The 17,550-nt window shown below is 51.8% G+C and overlaps 1 protein-coding gene across 2 annotated transcripts in view; it reads right to left on the bottom strand.

The window, feature by feature from the left end:
• The window catches only part of LOC112236748 (arf-GAP with Rho-GAP domain, ANK repeat and PH domain-containing protein 1), a 96,504-nt gene that overhangs the window by 43,592 nt on the left and 35,362 nt on the right, over nucleotides 1-17,550 (bottom strand). For both annotated transcript variants that reach the window (XM_042297640.1, XM_042297639.1), the window contains 2 exons: nucleotides 8,214-8,388; nucleotides 8,009-8,143 (listed from right to left, as the gene is read on the bottom strand). In XM_042297640.1, coding sequence (XP_042153574.1) covers nucleotides 8,009-8,143; nucleotides 8,214-8,388 — 310 coding nt within the window. The remainder of the gene's footprint in view (nucleotides 1-8,008; nucleotides 8,144-8,213; nucleotides 8,389-17,550) is intronic.

Below are 17,550 nucleotides of genomic sequence, written 5' to 3'. Positions count from 1 at the left end.
TAGGGAAGGGACTGGATGGGGGACTAGATGGAGGGATTAGGGAAGCGACTAGGGAAGGGACTGGATGGAGGGACTGGATGGAGGGACTAGGGGAAGCGAGTAGGGGAAGGGACTGGATGGAGGGACTAGGGAAGGGACTGGGTGGAGGGACTGGATGGAGGGACTAGGGGAAGCGACTAGGGAAGGGACTGGATGGAGCGACTAGGGAAGGGACTGGATGGAGGGACTAGGGGAAGGGACTGGATGGAAGGACTAGGGGAAGCGACTAGGGAAGGGACTGGATGGAGGGACTGGATGGAGGGACAAGCGGAAGGGACTGGATGGAAGGACTAGGGGAAGGGACTGGATGGAGGGACTGGATGGAAGGACTGGGGAAGGGACTGGATGGAAGGACTGGATGGAAGGACTAGGGAAGCGACTAGGGGAAGGGACTGGATGGAGGGACTAGGGGAAGGGATTAGGGAGGGACTAGGGAAGGGAAGGGGGACTAAAGGAAGGGACTGGATGGAGGGACTAGGGGAAGGGACTGGATGGAGGGACTAGGGGAAGGGACTGGATCGAGGGACTAGGGGAAGGGACTGGATCAAGGGACTAGGGAAGGGACTGGATCAAGGGACTAGGGAAGGGACTGGATCAAGGGACTAGGGAAGGGACTGGATGGAGGGACTAAGGGAAGGGACTGGATGGAGGGACTAGAGGAAGTGATGGAGGGACTAGGGAAAGGGACTGGATGGAGGGACTAGGGGAAGGGACTGGATGGAGGGACTAAGGGAAGGGACTGGATGGAGGGACTAGGGGAAGGGACTGGATGGAAGGACTAGGGGAAGAGACTGGATGGAAGGACTAGGGAAGGGACGAGGGGAAGGGACTGATGGAAGTACTAGGGGAAAGGACTGGTGGAAGGACTAGGGAAGGGACTAGGGATTGGCCTGATGGAAGAACTAGGGAGGGACTAGGGAAGGGACGAGGGGAAGGGACTAAGAGACTAGGGAAGGGACTGATGGAAGGACTAGGGAAGGGACTGGGGAAGGGACGAGGGGAAGGGACTAGGGAAGGGACTAAGAGACTAGAAGAAGGGACTGATGGAAGGACTAGGGAAGGGGCTAGGGAAGGGGCTAGGGAAGGGACTAAGCTACTAGGGGAAGGGACTGATGGAAGGACTAGGGAAGGGACTAGGAGAAGGGACTGGGGGAAGGGACTAGGGAAAGGACTAGGGAAGGGACTGGGGAAGGGACTAGGGGAAGGGACTGATGGAAGGACTAGGGAAGGGACTGGATGGAGGGACTAGTGGAAGGGACTAGAGGAAGGGACTAGTGGAAGGGACTAGAGGAAGGACTAAGAGACTAGGGAAGGGACTAGAGGAAGGGACTAGGGGAAGGGACTGGGGAAGGACTAAGAGACTAGGGAAGGGACTGATGGAAGGACTAGGGGAGGGACTAGGGGAAGGGACGAGGGGAAGGGACGAGGGGAAGGGACTAAGAGACTTGGGGAAGGGACTGATGGAAGGACTAGGGAAGGGACTGGGGAAGGGACTAGAGGAAGGGACTAAGAGACTAGGGAAGGGACTAGAGGAAGGACTAGGGAAGGGACTAAGAGACTAGAAGAAGGGACTGATGGAAGGACTAGGGAAGGGACTAGGGAAGGGGCTAGGGAAGGACTAAGCTACTAGGGGAAGGGACTGATGGAAGGACTAGGGAAGGGACTAGGAGAAGGGACTGGGGAAGGGACTAGGGAAAGGGACTGGGGAAATGGACTAGGGAAGGGACTGATGGAAGGACTAGGGGAAGGGACTAGAGTGAGGGACTAGAGGAAGGGACTAAGAGACTAGGGAAGGGACTAGGGAAGGGACTAAGAGACTAGGGGAAGGGACTGGGGAAGGGACTGGGGAAGGGACTAGGGAAGGACTAGGGAAGGACTAGGGAGGGACTAGGGAAGGGATGAGGGGATGGGACTAAGAGACTAGGGGAAGGGACTGATGGAAGGACTAGGGGAAGGGACTGGGGAATGGACGAGGGGAAGGGACTAAAGGACTAGGGAAGGGACTGGGGGAAGGACTAGGGAAGGGACTGGGGGAAGGGACTGGATGGAAGGACTGGGGGAAGGGACTGGATGGAGGGACTAGGGGAAGGGACTTGAGGAAGGGACTAGTGGAAGGGACTAGAGGAAGGGACTAAGAGACTAGGGAAGGGACTAGAGGAAGGGACTAGGGAAGGGACTGGGGGAAGGGACTAAGAGACTAGGGAAGGGACTGATGGAAGGACTAGGGGAAGGGACTGGGGGAAGGGACGAGGGGAAGGGACTAAGAGACTAGGGGAAGGGACTGATGGAAGGACTACGGGAATGGACTAGGGAAGGGACTGGATGGAGAGACTAGGGAAGGGACTAGGGAAGGGACTGGATGGAGGGACTGGATGGAGGGACTAGGGAAGGGACTAGGGGAAGAGACTGGATGGAGAGACTAGGGAAGGGACTAGGGAAGGGACTGGATGGAGGGACTGGATGGAGGGACTAGGGGAAGCGACTAGGGAAGGGACTGGATGGAGGGACTAGGGGGGAATGGGGGACTGGATGGAGGAAGGGACTAGGGAAGGGACTAAGAGACTAGAAGAAGGGACTGATGGAAGGACTAGGGAAGGGACTATGGGGAAGGGGGACTAGGGGGAAGGGACTAAGACTAGGGAAGGGACTGATGGAAGGACTAGGGGGAAGGGACTAGGGAAGGGACTGGATGGAAGGACTAGGGAAAGGGAAGGACTGGATGGGGGAAATGGACTAGGGAAGGGACTGATGGAAGGACTAGGGAAGGGACTATGGAGGGACTGATGGAAGGACTAGAGGAAGGGACTAAGGACTGGGGAAGGGACTAGGGAAGGGACTAAGGGACTAGGGAAGGGACTAGGGGGGAAGGGACTGGGGAAGGGACTAGGAAGGGGAAGGACTAGGGAAGGACTAGGGAGGGACTAGGGAAGGGACTGATGGGGGATGGGACTAAGAGACTAGGGAAGGGACTGATGGAAGGACTAGGGAAGGGACTAGGGGGGAATGGACTAGGGGAAGGGACTAAAGGACTAGGGAAGGGACTGGGGGAAGGACTAGGGAAGGGACTGGATGGGGGAAGGGACTGGATGGAAGGACTGGGGGAAGGGACTGGATGGAGGGACTAGGGGAAGGGACTTGAGGAAGGGACTAGGGTGGAAGGGACTAGAGGAAGGGACTAAGAGACTAGGGAAGGGACTAGAGGAAGGACTAGGGAAGGGACTGGATGGAGGGGGGAAGGGACTGGAAGAGACTAGGGAAGGGACTGATGGAAGGACTAGGGAAGGGACTGGGGGAAGGGACTAGAGGAAGGGGAAGGGACTAAGAGACTAGGGAAGGGACTGATGGAAGGACTAGGGAAGGGACGGGAATGGACTAGGGAAGGGACTGGATGGAGAGACTAGGGGAAGGGACTAGGGAAGGGACTGGATGGAGGGACTGGATGGAGGGACTAGGGGAAGGGACTAGGGGAAGAGACTGGATGGAGGGACTAGGGGAAGGGACTAGGGGAAGGGACTGATGGAGGGACTGGATGGAGGGACTAGGGAAGGGACTAGGGGAAGGGACTGGATGGAGGGACTAGGGGAAGGGACTGGATGGGGGACTGGATGGAGGGATTAGGGAAGGGACTAGGGAAGGGACTGGATGGAGGGACTGGATGGAGGGACTATGGGAAGGACTAGGGAAGGGACTAGGGGAAGGGACTGGATGGAGGGACTAGGGAAGGGACTGGGTGGAGGGACTGGATGGAGGGACTAGGGGAAACGACTAGGGGGGAAGGGACTGGATGGAGGGACTAGGGAAGGGACTGGATGGAGGGACTAGGGAAGGGACTGGATGGAAGGACTAGGGAAGGGACTGGGGAAGGACTGGATGGAGGGACTGGATGGAGGGACAAGCGGAAGGGACTGGATGGAAGGACTAGGGAAGGGACTGGATGGAGGGACTGGATGGAAGGACTGGGGGAAGGGACTTGGTAGAGGGACTGGATGGAAGGACTAGGGGAAGGACTAGGGAAGGGACTGGATGGAGGGACTAGGGAAGGGATTAGGGAGGGACTAGGGAAGGGACTAAGGGAAGGGACTAAAGGAAGGGACTGGATGGAGGGACTAGGGAAGGGACTAGGGAAGGGACTGGAAGGGACTGAGGGACTAGGGGGAAGGGACTGGATGGAGGGACTAGGGAAGGGACTGGATCAAGGGACTAGGGAAGGGACTGATGGAGGGACTAGGGGAAGGGACTGGGGAAGGGGCTCAAGGGACTAAGGGGAAGGGACTGGATGGAAGGACTAGGGAAGGGACTGGGGAAGGGACTAGGGGAAGGGACTGGATGGAGGACTAGGGAAGGGACTGGATGAGGGGAAGGGGGACTAGGGGAAGGGACTGATGGAAGGGACTAGGGAAGGGACTGGGGAAGGGACTGGATGGAGGGACTAGGGGAAGGGACTAGAGACTAGAGAAGGGACTGATGGAGGGACTGGATGGAAGGGACTAAGGGAAGGGACTGGGGAAGGGACTAGGGAAGGGACTGGATGGAAGGACTAGGGAAGGGACTGGATGGAAGGGACTAGGGGAAGGGACTGGTTGGAAGGACTAGGGGAAGGGACTGGATGGAAGGACTAGGGGAAGGGACTAGGGGAAGGGACTGGATGGAGGGACTAGAGGAAGGGACTGGATGGAGGGACTAAGGGAAGGGACTGGATGGAGGGACTAGGGGAAGGGACTGATGGAAGGACTAGGGGAAGGGACGAGGGGAAGGGACTAAGAGACTTGGGGAATGGACTGATGGAGGGACTAGGGGAAGGGATGAGGGGGGAAGGACTAAGACTAGGGAAGGGACTGATGGAAAGGGACTAGGGAAGGGACTGGGGAAGGGACTAGGGAAGGAACGAGGGAAGGGACTGATGGAAGGACTAGGGAAGGGACTAAGAGACTAGGGAAGGGACTGATGGAAGGACTAGGGAAGGGACTGATGGAAGTACTAGGGGAAAGGACTGGTGGAAGGACTAGGGAAGGGACTATGGGGAATGGCCTGATGGAAGGACTAGGGAGGGACTAGGGGAAGGGATGAGGGGAAGGACTAAGAGACTAGGGGAAGGGACTGATGGAAGGACTAGGGGAAGGGACAGGAAGGGACTGGGGAAGGGACTAGGGAAGGGACTAGGGGAAGGGACTAAGAGACTAGAAGAAGGGAATGATGGAAGGACTAGGGAAGGGACTAGGGAAGGGGCTAGGGGAAGGACTAGGGAAGGACTAGGAGAAGGGACTGGGGGAAGGGACTAGGGAAAGGATTAGGGAAGGGACTGGGGAAAGGGACTAGGGAAGGGACTGATGGAAGGACTAGGGGAAGGGACTGGATGGAGGGACTAGTGGAAGGGACTAGAGGAAGGGACTAGTGGAAGGGACTAGAGGAAGGGACTAAGAGACTAGGGGAAGGGACTAGGGAAGGGACTGGGGGAGGGACTAGGGAAGGGACTAGGGAGGGACTAGGGAAGGGACGAGGGAAGGGACTAAGAGACTTGGGGAAGGGACTGATGGAAGAACTAGGGGAAGGGACTGGGGGAAGGGACTAGGGAAGGAACTAGGGAAGGGACTGGGGGAAGGGACTGATGGAGGGACTCGGGGAAGGGACTTGAGGAAGGGACTAGGAGAAGGGACTAGAGGAAGGGACTAAGAGACTAGGGAAGGGACTAGGGAAGGGACTAAGAGACTAGAAGAAGGGACTGATGGAAGGACTAGGGAAGGGACTAGGGAAGGGGCTAGGGAAGGGACTAAGCTACTAGGGAAGGGACTGATGGAAGGACTAGGGAAGGGACTGGGGAAGGGACTAGGGAATGGCCTGATGGAAGGACTAGGGAGGGACTAGGGAAGGGATGAGGGAAGGGACTAAGAGACTAGGGGAAGGGACTGATGGAAGGACTAGGGGGAAGGGACTAGGGGGGGAAGGGACTAGGGGGAAGGGACTAGGGAAGGGACTGGGGAAGAGACTAGAAGAAGGGAATGATGGAAGGACTAGGGAAGGGACTAGGGGAAGGGGCTAGGGAAGGACTAGGGGAAGGGACTAGAGAAGGGACTGGAAGGGGGAAGGGACTAGGGAAAGGATTAGGGAAGGGACTGGGGAAAGGGACTAGGGAAGGGACTGATGGAAGGACTAGGGGAAGGGACTGGATGGAGGGACTAGTGGAAGGGACTAGAGGAAGGGACTAGTGGAAGGGACTAGAGGAAGGGACTAAGAGACTAGGGAAGGGACTAGGGAAGGGACTGGGGAGGGACTAGGGAAGGGACTAGGGAGGGACTAGGGAAGGGACGAGGGGAAGGGACTAAGAGACTTGGGGAAGGGACTGATGGAAGAACTAGGGGAAGGGACTGGGGGAAGGGACTAGGGAAGGAACTAGGGGAAGGGACTGGGGAAGGGACTGATGGAGGGACTCGGGGAAGGGACTTGAGGAAGGGACTAGGAGAAGGGACTAGAGGAAGGGACTAAGAGACTAGGGGAAGGGACTAGGGGAAGGGACTAAGAGACTAGAAGAAGGGACTGATGGAAGGACTAGGGGAAGGGACTAGGGGAAGGGGCTAGGGGAAGGGACTAAGCTACTAGGGGAAGGGACTGATGGAAGGACTAGGGGAAGGGACTGGGGGAAGGGACTAGGGAAAGGGACTGGGGGAAGGGACTAGGGAAGGACTAGGGAAGGACTAGGGAGGGACTAGGGGAAGGGACTGGATGGAAGGACTAGGGGAAGGGACTGGATGGAGGGACTAGGGAAGGGACTTGAGGAAGGGACTAGTGGAAGGGACTAGAGGAAGGGACTAAGAGACTAGGGAAGGGACTAGAGGAAGGGACTAGGGAAGGGACTGGGGGAAGGACTAGGGAAGGGACTGGGGGAAGGGACGAGGGGAAGGGACTAGGGAAGGACTAGGGAGGGACTAGGGGAATGGACGAGGGGAAGGGACTAAAGGACTAGGGAAGGGACTAGGGAAGGACTAGGGAAGGGACTGGGTGAAGGGACTAGGGAAGGGACTGGATGGAAGGACTAGGGAAGGGACTAGTGGAAGGGACTAAGAGACTAGGGAAGGGACTGATGGAAGGACTAGGGAAGGGACTAGGAGAAGGGACTGGGGAAGGGACTAGGGAAAGGACTAGGGAAGGGACTTGAGGAAGGGACTAGTGGAAGGGACTAAGAGACTAGGGAAGGGACTGATGGAAGGACTAGGGAAGGGACTAGGAGAAGGGACTGGGGGAAGGGACTAAGAGACTAGGGGAAGGGACTGATGGAAGGACTAGGGAGGGACTGGGGAAGGGGCTAGGGAAGGGACTAAGAGACTAGGGGAAGGAACTGATGGAAGGACTAGGGAAGGGACTAGGAGAAGGAACTGGGGAAGGGACTAGGTAAAAGGACTAGGGAAGGGACTGATGGAAGGACTAGGGAAGGGACTAGAGTGAGGGACTAGAGGAAGGGACTAGGGGAAGGGACTAAGAGACTAGGGAAGGGACTAGGGCAAGGGACTAAGAGACTAGGGAAGGGACAAGAGGAAGGGACTGAGAGACTAGGGAAGGGACTAGAGTGAGGGACTAGAGGAAGGGACTAGGGAAGGGACTAAGAGACTAGGGAAGGGACTAGGGCAAGGGACTAAGAGACTAGGGGAAGGGACAAGAGGAAGGGACTGAGAGACTAGGGGAAGGGACTATGGGAAGGGACTTGGGGAAGGGACTGGATGGAGGGACTAGGGGAAGGGACTGGATGGAGGGACTAGGGAAAGGGACTAGAGGAAGGGACTAAGAGACTAGGGGAAGGGACTAAGAGACTAGGGGAAGGGAATATGGGAGGGGACTCGGAGACTAGGGCACTAGAGGATGGGACTAGGGGAGGGAACTAGGAGACAAGGGGACTAGAGAAGGGACTAGGGGACTAAGGAAGAAACTAGGGGAGATGTGTGTGTGTGTGTGTGTGTGTGTGTGTGTGTGATTGGCTCACCCTCCCTGGCCTTACGCTCCGTGATAGGCCGGGCCATGGAGGCGGTCTTGAAAAGGAAGCCATTGTGAGTGACGGGGTGCTGCGGTGAATAGTGTTGAGGCTCCATGACCCCAGTCACCTCCGACCGAGGCAGCTCTGCAGACACACAACAACACACTGTCAACATGCACACTCATTATTACACTGAAATACAACATGTAAATACCTGTGTTGAGGTTGTGTGAGAGGAACTGGGCCTGTAGTTTCTGGTTGTGGGCGAGTGCCAGGGAGAGGGGGGAGGGACAGTCAGCCTGGCCAGTAGAACAGTTCACATCAGCTCCACAGAACACCAGACATAAGGTCTCCAGGACATCACTGCACTGCACGTTTATACACAGGGCCTGGAGAGAGAGAGGGGGAGAGAGAGAGGGGGAGAGAGGGGAAAAGCGGGGAGAGAGAGAGAGAGAGAGAGAGAGAGAGGGAAGGGGGGGGTAGAGAGGGGGAAAGGGGGAGAGCGAGAGGGGGAGAGAGGGGAGAGAGGGGGGTTAGGTGGGATAACTGTTTCAAATTCAGAAAATGTTTTGATCACTTTGTCAGTGTTAGCGAGGAGGAAGTAACATCGCTGCTATGCTGAGTCTCAGCTTTTTGCTTGAAACAGCAGTGACCAGACTGTCATTGTAGCTGTCACAGCAGTATTAGACCGTCACTGTAGCTGTCACAGCAGTATTAGTGAACTTGTTTCTCAATTCATAGTTCAGGGTCTCAGACAGTTGTACAACATTATGACATCATAACCTACGACATTCCACAAGCCTACACATTTCACACCAACCCACAGTCCACCTGTTGTTGTTGGGCAAAGCAGTGGTGCAGCTGACTCACAGCTGTGGTTCAGAACAATCCACTGTTTCTCAACTGAGACCAATGACTCACATCTCTGAGGACTTTAAGGTGAGGGGGACAGGGTAAGGGACCAGGGGACAGGGTCGGGGTAAGACTAAAGGGGGTGAGGGGACAGGTTAACTGGGAATCATGGGAGGAAATTAAAACCAGTCAGGAAGAGAGGGTGACTGCCCCGTTGAGAGAAAGATAGATACAAAACAGGGAGGAGGATGTTTTTACAGCTGAGCTCAATGTAGCCTTCCAGCTGGAGCACAACCCAACACAGTAACACACACCTTATTACAAGCACACACACAATGATGCTGCTGCACTCTCTCTGAACCAACAACCCACATCCTTTTGGTGTGATTGGGGGATTCCACACTTCCATGTCACTCCTATGTCTCTTCCCTTCTCTCCTTCCTCCCTCTCTACTCAATTATCTCCCTTCTCCTGCTCTCTCCTTCCTCCCTCTCTAATCAATTATCTCCCTTCTCCTGCTCTCTCCTTCCTCCCTCTCTAATCAATTATCTCCCTTCTCCTGCTCTCTCCTTCCTCCCTCTCTAATCAATTACTCCTGCTCTCTCCTTCCTCCCTCTCTAATCAATTATCTCCTTCTCCTGCTCTCTCCTTCTCCTGCTCTCCCCTTCTCCTACTCTCTCCTCTCTCCTTCTACCCTGTCCTTCTCCTACCCTGTCCTTCTCCTGCTCTCTCCTTCTCCTGCTCTCTCCTTCTCCCTCTCTCCTCTCTCTCCCTTCTCTCTCCTCTTCTACCCTGTCCTTCTCCTGCTCTCTCCTTCTCCTGCTCTCTCCTTCTCCTGCTCTCTCCTTCTCCTGCTCTCTCCTTCTCCTACTCTCTCCTTCTCCTGCTCTCTCCTTCTCCTGCTCTCTCCTTCTCCTGCTCTCTCCTTCTCCTGCTCTCTCCTTCTCCTGCTCTCTCCTTCTCCTGCTCTCTCCTTCTCCTGCTCTCTCCTTCTCCTGCTCTCTCCTTCTCCTGCTCTCTCCTTCTCCTGCTCTCTCCTTCTCCTGCTCTCTCCTTCTCCTGCTCTCTCCTTCTCCTGCTCTCTCCTTCTCCTGCTCTCTCCTTCTCCTGCTCTCTCCTTCTCCTGCTCTCTCCTTCTCCTGCTCTCTCCTTCTCCTGCTCTCTCCTTCTCCTGCTCTCTCCTTCTCCTGCTCTCTCCTTGTCCTACTCTCTCCTACTCTCTCCTTCTCCTACTCTCTCCTTCTTCTACCCTGTCCTTCTCCTACTCTCTCCTTCTCCTGCTCTCTCCTTCTCCTGCTCTCTCCTTCTCCTGCTCTCTCCTTCTCCTGCTCTCTCCTTCTCCTGCTCTCTCCTTCTCCTACATCTTTTTCTTCTCCAGGACTTCTAGCCCTCACACATCAGCAAACATGCACACAGACACAGGGAGGAATCAAAGACTTTTACACAACCCCTGGAGAGCTAGAGAGAAAGAAAGAAAGAGAAAAAGATAGAGAGAGCAAGACACAGCGAGAGAATGATTTTTCTGAGGGCCGTGTGGAGTGCACTCTATACCCTGGGTGTGTCTCTGAAAGGAAAGTGATTACAGATACCCCTTGCCTCTATCCTCCCCATTCCCTCCATCCGCAAACTAACAAATGTTTCACATGCTTGGCAAGCAGAGGAGCACACACAAACACATTCACACAAACACATTCACACAAACACATTCACACAAACACATTCACACAAACACATTCACACAATACAGACACACGAGACAGGAAAAAAGAAGAAGGATCCATCTGTTCCAGCATTACCTCACCAGAGACCTACTGTTGCAGACAGAGATCTATCAGACAGAGAGACCTATCAGATAGAGACAGAGATCTATCAGACAGAGAGACCTATCAGACAGAGACCTACTGTAGCAGACAGAGAGACCTATCAGACAGAGAGACCTGGTGTAGCAGACAGATATCTATCAGACAGAGAGACCTGGTGTAGCAGACAGAGAGACCTATCAGACAGAGAGACCTGGTGTAGAAGACAGAGAGACCTATCAGACAGAGAGACCTGGTGTAGCAGACAGAGAGACCTATCAGACAGAGAGACCTGGTGTAGCAGACAGAGAGACCTATCAGACAGAGAGACCTGGTGTAGCAGACAGAGAGACCTATCAGACAGAGAGACCTGGTGTAACAGACATAGGTCTCTCTGTCTGCTACAGTAGGTTCTATCAGACAGAGAGACCAGGTGTAGCAGACATAGACACCTACTGTAGCAGACAGAGAGACCTACTGTAGCAGACAGAGACCAATTAGACAGAGAGCACTATCAGACATAGAGCCCTATCAGACAGAGAGCCCTATTAGACAGAGAGCCCTATCAGAAAGAGAGACCCAGCAGACAGAGAGACCTACTGTAGCAGACAGAGACCTATCAGACAGAGAGACCTATCAGACAGAGAGACCTATCAGACAGAGAAACCTATCAGACAGAGAAACCTATCAGACAGAGAAACCTATCAGACAGAGAGACCCAGCAGACAGAGAGACCCAGCAGACAGGTCTCTGTCTGCTACAGTAGGTCTCTCTATCAGACAGAGAGACCTATAAGACAGAGAAACCTATCAGACAGAGAAACCTATCAGACAGAGAAACCTATCAGACAGAGAAACCCAGCAGACAGAGAGACCCAGCAGACAGAGAGACCCAGCAGACAGAGAGACCCAGCAGACCGAGAGACCCAGCAGACAGAGAGACCCAGCAGACAGAGAGACTTATCAGACAGAGAAACCTATCAGACAGAGAGACCTGGCAGACAGAGAGGCATAGCAGACAGATAGGGAAAACAAGGCTGAGGAGAAAAACAGAGAGAGTGTGATATGAAAGAAAGATAGGCGAAAAATAATTTAAACATTTGGGAGAAGAGAAATAGGGCAAAGAGAGAAATAGAGAAACAAGGCAACAAAGATATTAGAATAAGAGGGGAAAGGATAGAGAAAGAGAGGAGAATAAGAAGGGAAAGGATAGAGAAAGAGGAGAATAAGAGGGGAAAGGATAGAGAAAGAGGAGAATAAGAGGGGAAAGGATAGAGAAAGAGAGGAGAATAAGAGGGGAAAGGATAGAGAAAGAGGAGAATAAGAGGGGAAAGGACAGAGAAAGAGAGGAGAATAAGAGGGGAAAGGACAGAGAAAGAGGAGAATAAGAGGGGAAAGGATAGAGAAAGAGAGGAGAATAAGAGGGGAAAGGATAGAGAAAGAGGAGAATAAGAGGGGAAAGGATAGAGAAAGAGGAGAATAAGAGGGGAAAGGATAGAGAAAGAGAGGAGAATAAGAGGGGAAAGGATAGAGAAAGAGAGGAGAATAAGAGGGGAAAGGATAGAGAAAGAGAGGAGAATAAGAGGGGAAAGGATAGAGAAAGAGGAGAATAAGAGGGGAAAGGATAGAGAAAGAGAGGAGAATAAGAGGGGAAAGGCAGAGAAAGAGAGAGAATAAGAGGGGAAAGGACAGAGAAAGAGGAGAATAAGAGGGGAAAGGATAGAGAAAGAGGAGAATAAGAGGGGAAAGGATAGAGAAAGAGAGGAGAATAAGAGGGGAAAGGATAGAGAAAGAGAGGAGAATAAGAGGGGAAAGGATAGAGAAAGAGAGGAGAATAAGAGGGGAAAGGACAGAGAAAGAGAGGAGAATAAGAGGAGAAAGGATAGAGAAAGAGAGGAGAATAAGAGGGGAAAGGACAGAGAAAGAGAGGAGAATAAGAGGGGAAAGGATATAGAAAGAGGAGAATAAGAGGGGAAAGGATAGAGAAAGAGAGGAGAATAAGAGGGGAAAGGACAGAGAAAGAGAGGAGAATAAGAGGGGAAAGGATAGAGAAAGAGAGGAGAATAAGAGGGGAAAGGATAGAGAAAGAGAGGAGAATAAGAGGGGAAAGGACAGAGAAAGAGAGGAGAATAAGAGGGGAAAGGATAGAGAAAGAGAGGAGAATAAGAGGGGAAAGGATAGAGAAAGAGAGGAGAATAAGAGGGGAAAGGATAGAGAAAGAGGAGAATAAGAGGGGAAAGGATAGAGAAAAGAGGAAAGAAGAGAAAGAGGAGAATAAGAAAGGATAGAGAAAGAGGAGAATAAGAGGGGAAAGGATAGAGAAAGAGAGGAGAATAAGAGGGGAAAGGACAGAGAAAGAGAGGAGAATAAGAGGGGAAAGGACAGAGAAAGAGAGGAGAATAAGAGGGGAAAGGATAGAGAAAGAGGAGAATAAGAGGGGAAAGGATAGAGAAAGAGAGAATAAGGGAAAGAGGGGAAAGGAGAGAAAAGAGGAGAATAAGAGGGGAAAGGATAGAGAAAAGAGAGAATAAGAGAATAAGAGGGGAAAGGATAGAGAAAAGAGAGAATAAGAGAAAATAAGAGGGGAAAGGGAGAAAAAGAGAATAAGAGGGGAAAGGATAGAGAAAGAGGAGAATAAGAGGGGAAAGGATAGAGAAAGAGGAGAATAAGAGGGGAAAGGATAGAGAAAGAGAGGAGAATAAAGGGGAAAGGACAGAGAAAGAGAGGAGAATAAGAGGGGAAAGGATAGAGAAAGAGAGGAGAATAGAGAAAGAGAGGAGAATAAGAGGGGAAAGAGAGGGAGAAAGGGGAAAGGACAGAGAAAGAGGAGAATAAGAGGGGAAAGGATAGAGAAAGAGAGGAGAATAAGAGGGAAAGGACAGAGAAAAGAGGAGAATAAGAGGGGAAAGGATAGAGAAAGAGAGGAGAATAAGAGGGGAAAGGACAGAGAAAGAGGAGAATAAGAGGGGAAAGGATAGAGAAAGAGGAGAATAAGAGGGGAAAGGAAAGAGAATAAGAGGGAAAGGAAGAGAAAGAGGAGAATAAGAGGGGAAAGGAGAGAAAAGAGGAGAATAAGAGGGGAAAGGATAGAGAAAAGAGGAGAATAAGAGGGGAAAGGATAGAGAAAGAGAGGAGAATAAGAGAATAAGGGAAAGGATAGAGAAAGAGGAGAATAAGAGAGGAAAGGATAGAGAAAGAGAGGAGAATAATAGGGGAAAGGATAGAGAAAGAGAGGAGAATAATAGGGGAAAGGATAGAGAAAGAGGAGAATAAGAGGGGAAAGGATAGAGAAAGAGGAGAATAATAGGGGAAAGGATAGAGAAAGTCTCACACACTGATCTGTTTCATCTGTCTTGTACTTGTCTCCACCCCCCTCCAGGTGTCGCCCATCTTCCCCGTTATCACCTGTGTATTTATGCCTGTGTTTTCTGTTTGGCTGTTGCCAGTTCGTCTTGTCTCATCAAGACTACCAGCGTTTTTCCCGTACTCCTGTTTCTCATTAGTTCCTGTTTTATTTTAGTTCCCCTGGTTTTTGACCATTCTGCCTGCCCTGACCCTGAGCCTGCCTGCTGTTCTGTACCTCACGGACTCCTGGATTATCGACCTCTGCCTGCCCTTGACCTGTCGTTTGCCTGCCCCCTGTTTTGTAAATAAACATTTGTTATTTCGAACTGTCTGCATCTGGGTCTTATCCTGAGGTCTGATAGTAGGAACTGGCCATGACTGACTGACACAGCAGACTCGGACCAGCTCCTCAACGCCGTCTCCTCCCAAGGAGCCTCCATTAGGAGACATGAGGAGTTACTCTGAGGTCTTATGGAAGGGTTCCAGACCTTAGCAGAACGCCATGACCGTGCCTTGAATGAATTGGTGTGAGGCAGCCGGCCACGACAGTAACCTCCCAACTCCTCAGTAAAACAGCTGTCGGCAGTGCGTCTCTCCAGGCCATCCAGGCTTCTCGAGAACCCCGCTTACCTCCTCCAGAACGCTTCGCTGGAAGGTCAGGAACCTGACGGGAGTTTCTCTTCCAGTGTTCCCTCATCTTCGAGCTGCCCAGTGTTCCCTCATCTTCGAGCTGCCCAGTGTTCCCTCATCTTCGAGCTGCCCAATGTTCCCTCATCTTCGAGCTGCCCAGTGTTCCCTCATCTTCGAGCTGCCCAGTGTTCCCTCATCTTCGAGCTGCCCAGTGTTCCCTCATCTTCGAGCTGCCCAGTGTTCCCTCATCTTCGAGCTGCCCAGTGTTCCCTCATCTTCGAGCTGCCCAGTGTTCCCTCATCTTCGAGCTGCCCAGTGTTCCTTCATCTTCGAGCTGCAGCCCTTGTTCTTCCCCTCGGACCACTTGAAGATAGCGTATTTCATAACACTAATGTCCGGGAGGGCTCTCGCCTGGGCTACGGCGGTGTGAGAACAATGATCTGTATGTATGTTTCAGTCTGGAGGAGTTCGTAGCTGAGGTAAAAAAGGTTTCCGATTCTCCATTGTCCGGGAGAGAGGCTGGCGGGAAGTTACTCCAGCTCCGCCAAGATCCCCGCAGTATGGAGGACTATCCGCACGTTGGCTGCCAAAAGTGCCTGGAACCTGGAATCCCTGTTTGACACATTCCTACATGGATTATCGGAGGAGGTTAAGGACGAGCTCGTTGCCCGGGAGCTGCCCACGGATCTCGACTCGCTCATCGCCTTGACCCTCTGAATCGATGGGCGGCTACAGGAACGTAGGAGGGAGAGGAGGTCTGCCGGCTCGCCTTTTCCGGAGCCGATGCAACTCGTCAAAGCTAGGCTGCCTCCAACTTAACGCTTACGCAGACCCGGAGTTGTCTATATTGCAGAACTGCCCGTCATTATGTGTCTACCTGTCCATTAAAAGGACCATGTTCATCAGTAGGTACGAGTACTCTTCTCCCCTTACTGACACCCCTCTCCATGCCATCCTCCTGTGGGGCAACTAGTCAAAATCTCTCCGGGCTCTCATTGACTCTGGGGCCGACGAGAGTTTCATGGACGCCACCCTGGTGTTTGAGCTGGGCATCCCCACTCAGCCCCTCTCCATTCCCATGGACGTTAGAGCACAGGATGGGCACTCTATAGGCAGGGTCACCCACAATACTACTCCCATCCACCTGTGTGTGTCTGGGAACCACACTGAGTCTATTAAGTTTATGCTCATCAAGTCTCCTCAGGTTCCCGTGGTATTGGGGTTTTCTTGGCTCCAGCGCCACAATCAAGTTTTTGACCATTATGCCTGCCCTGACCCTGAGCCTGCCTGGTGTTCTGTACTTTACAGACTCTGCCCTGGATTATCGACCACTGCCAGCCCTTGATCTGTAGCTTGCCTGCCCACTGTTTTGTAAATAAATATTTGTTATTTCGAACTGTCTGCATCTGGGTCTTATCCTGAGGTCTGATAGAAAGAGAAAAGAATAAGAGGGGTAAGGATAGAGAAAGGGATTGAAGCTGTGTCCTAGCAACTGATCTATATAAGAGCCATATTGACACACATCCAATGAAACAGGCCCATAGATTGTTTACTGCAGTCAGCCAATCAGCCAACACAACGCCTGCACCCACCCAGCACCTACTATTTACATTTTAGTCATTTAGCAGACTTATCCAGAAAGACTTAGTGCATTAATTTTAAGAAGCTAAGCAGGACAACCACATATCACAGTCATAGTAAGTACATTTCTGCGGTGGGGAGGGGTGATGTAGGACTAATCGAGATACTCTCGAGATACGTTTTCAGAAGATGCACAGGGATTCATTGTTCCGTCATTGGTGTGCCAGGGCAGAAAATAGCTTTGGCTGGGATAAGCCGGCCCCTCATCAGGGTGGAAGTCCCAAGAGACCAAAGATGGCAGAACCGAGTGCTCAGGTTGAGGTGTAGGGTTTGAACCACACAGACATGTCAATATTCAATACAGACATATGGAGAAATTCCTAAACCACTCGCACACACAAACATATCCAAAACCATCCATACACACACACAAATACCTCTCTCTGCGTCTCTTAACACTGTCAGCCCACAGTCACACTGTCAAACTAATATTCTCAATGGTTGCTGTCTAATCACTGGGTTGGTTGCATATTCTAGCATCTTGTCCTGACAAAATATCAGTTTTTTTTCTCCAAAAATGAAAATACTCCCCCTAGAGTCGCAAGAGGTTAATTATCATGTGGAGGTTAGATGTGAGGTAGACTGGCAGCCCTGTAAAAGCAGTGCTAGCCTGCACTGAGAGATGCTAGAAAAGCAGACATAATTTAGCTTCACTATGTTATAACTGTGTAGCATAGCAATCAAATTAGGATCCAAGTTTTTCCTGACCAGGAAAAACTCCTGGCGCTAGCTATAAGATGCTAACATAGTTTAGCGTTGATGTGCTATAAGATGCTAACATTGTTTAGCAGTGATGTGTTATAGCATGCTAACATAGTTTAGCTGGTTGATGTGCTATAAGATGCTAACATAGTTTAGCGTTGATGTGCTATAAGATGCTAACATTGTTTAGCAGTGATGTGTTATAGCATGCTAACATAGTTTAGCTGTGATGTGTTATAAGATGCTAACATAGTTTAGATGTGATGTGTTATAAGATTCTAACGTAGTTTAGATGTGATATGCTATAAGATGCAAACATTGTTTAGCAGTGATGTGTTATAGCATGCTAACATAGTTTTGCTGTGATGTGCTATTAGATGCTAACAAAGTTTAGCTGTGATGTGCTATAAGATGCTAACATAGTTTAGCTGTGATGTGCTATAAGATGCTAGCATGGTTTAGCTATAATGTGTTATAAGATGCTAACATGGTTTAGCTGTGATGTGCTATAAGATGCTAACATGGTTTAGCTGTGATGTGCTATAAGACGCTAACATGGTTTAGCTGTGATGTGCCATGAGAT

The sequence above is a fragment of the Oncorhynchus tshawytscha genome, linkage group LG14, assembly GCF_018296145.1.
Source record: "Oncorhynchus tshawytscha isolate Ot180627B linkage group LG14, Otsh_v2.0, whole genome shotgun sequence".
NCBI classification, from domain to species: Eukaryota; Metazoa; Chordata; class Actinopteri; order Salmoniformes; family Salmonidae; genus Oncorhynchus; species Oncorhynchus tshawytscha.
Note: the sequence above shows the minus strand (reverse complement) of the source record. Positions and strands in the feature narration are given on the sequence as shown.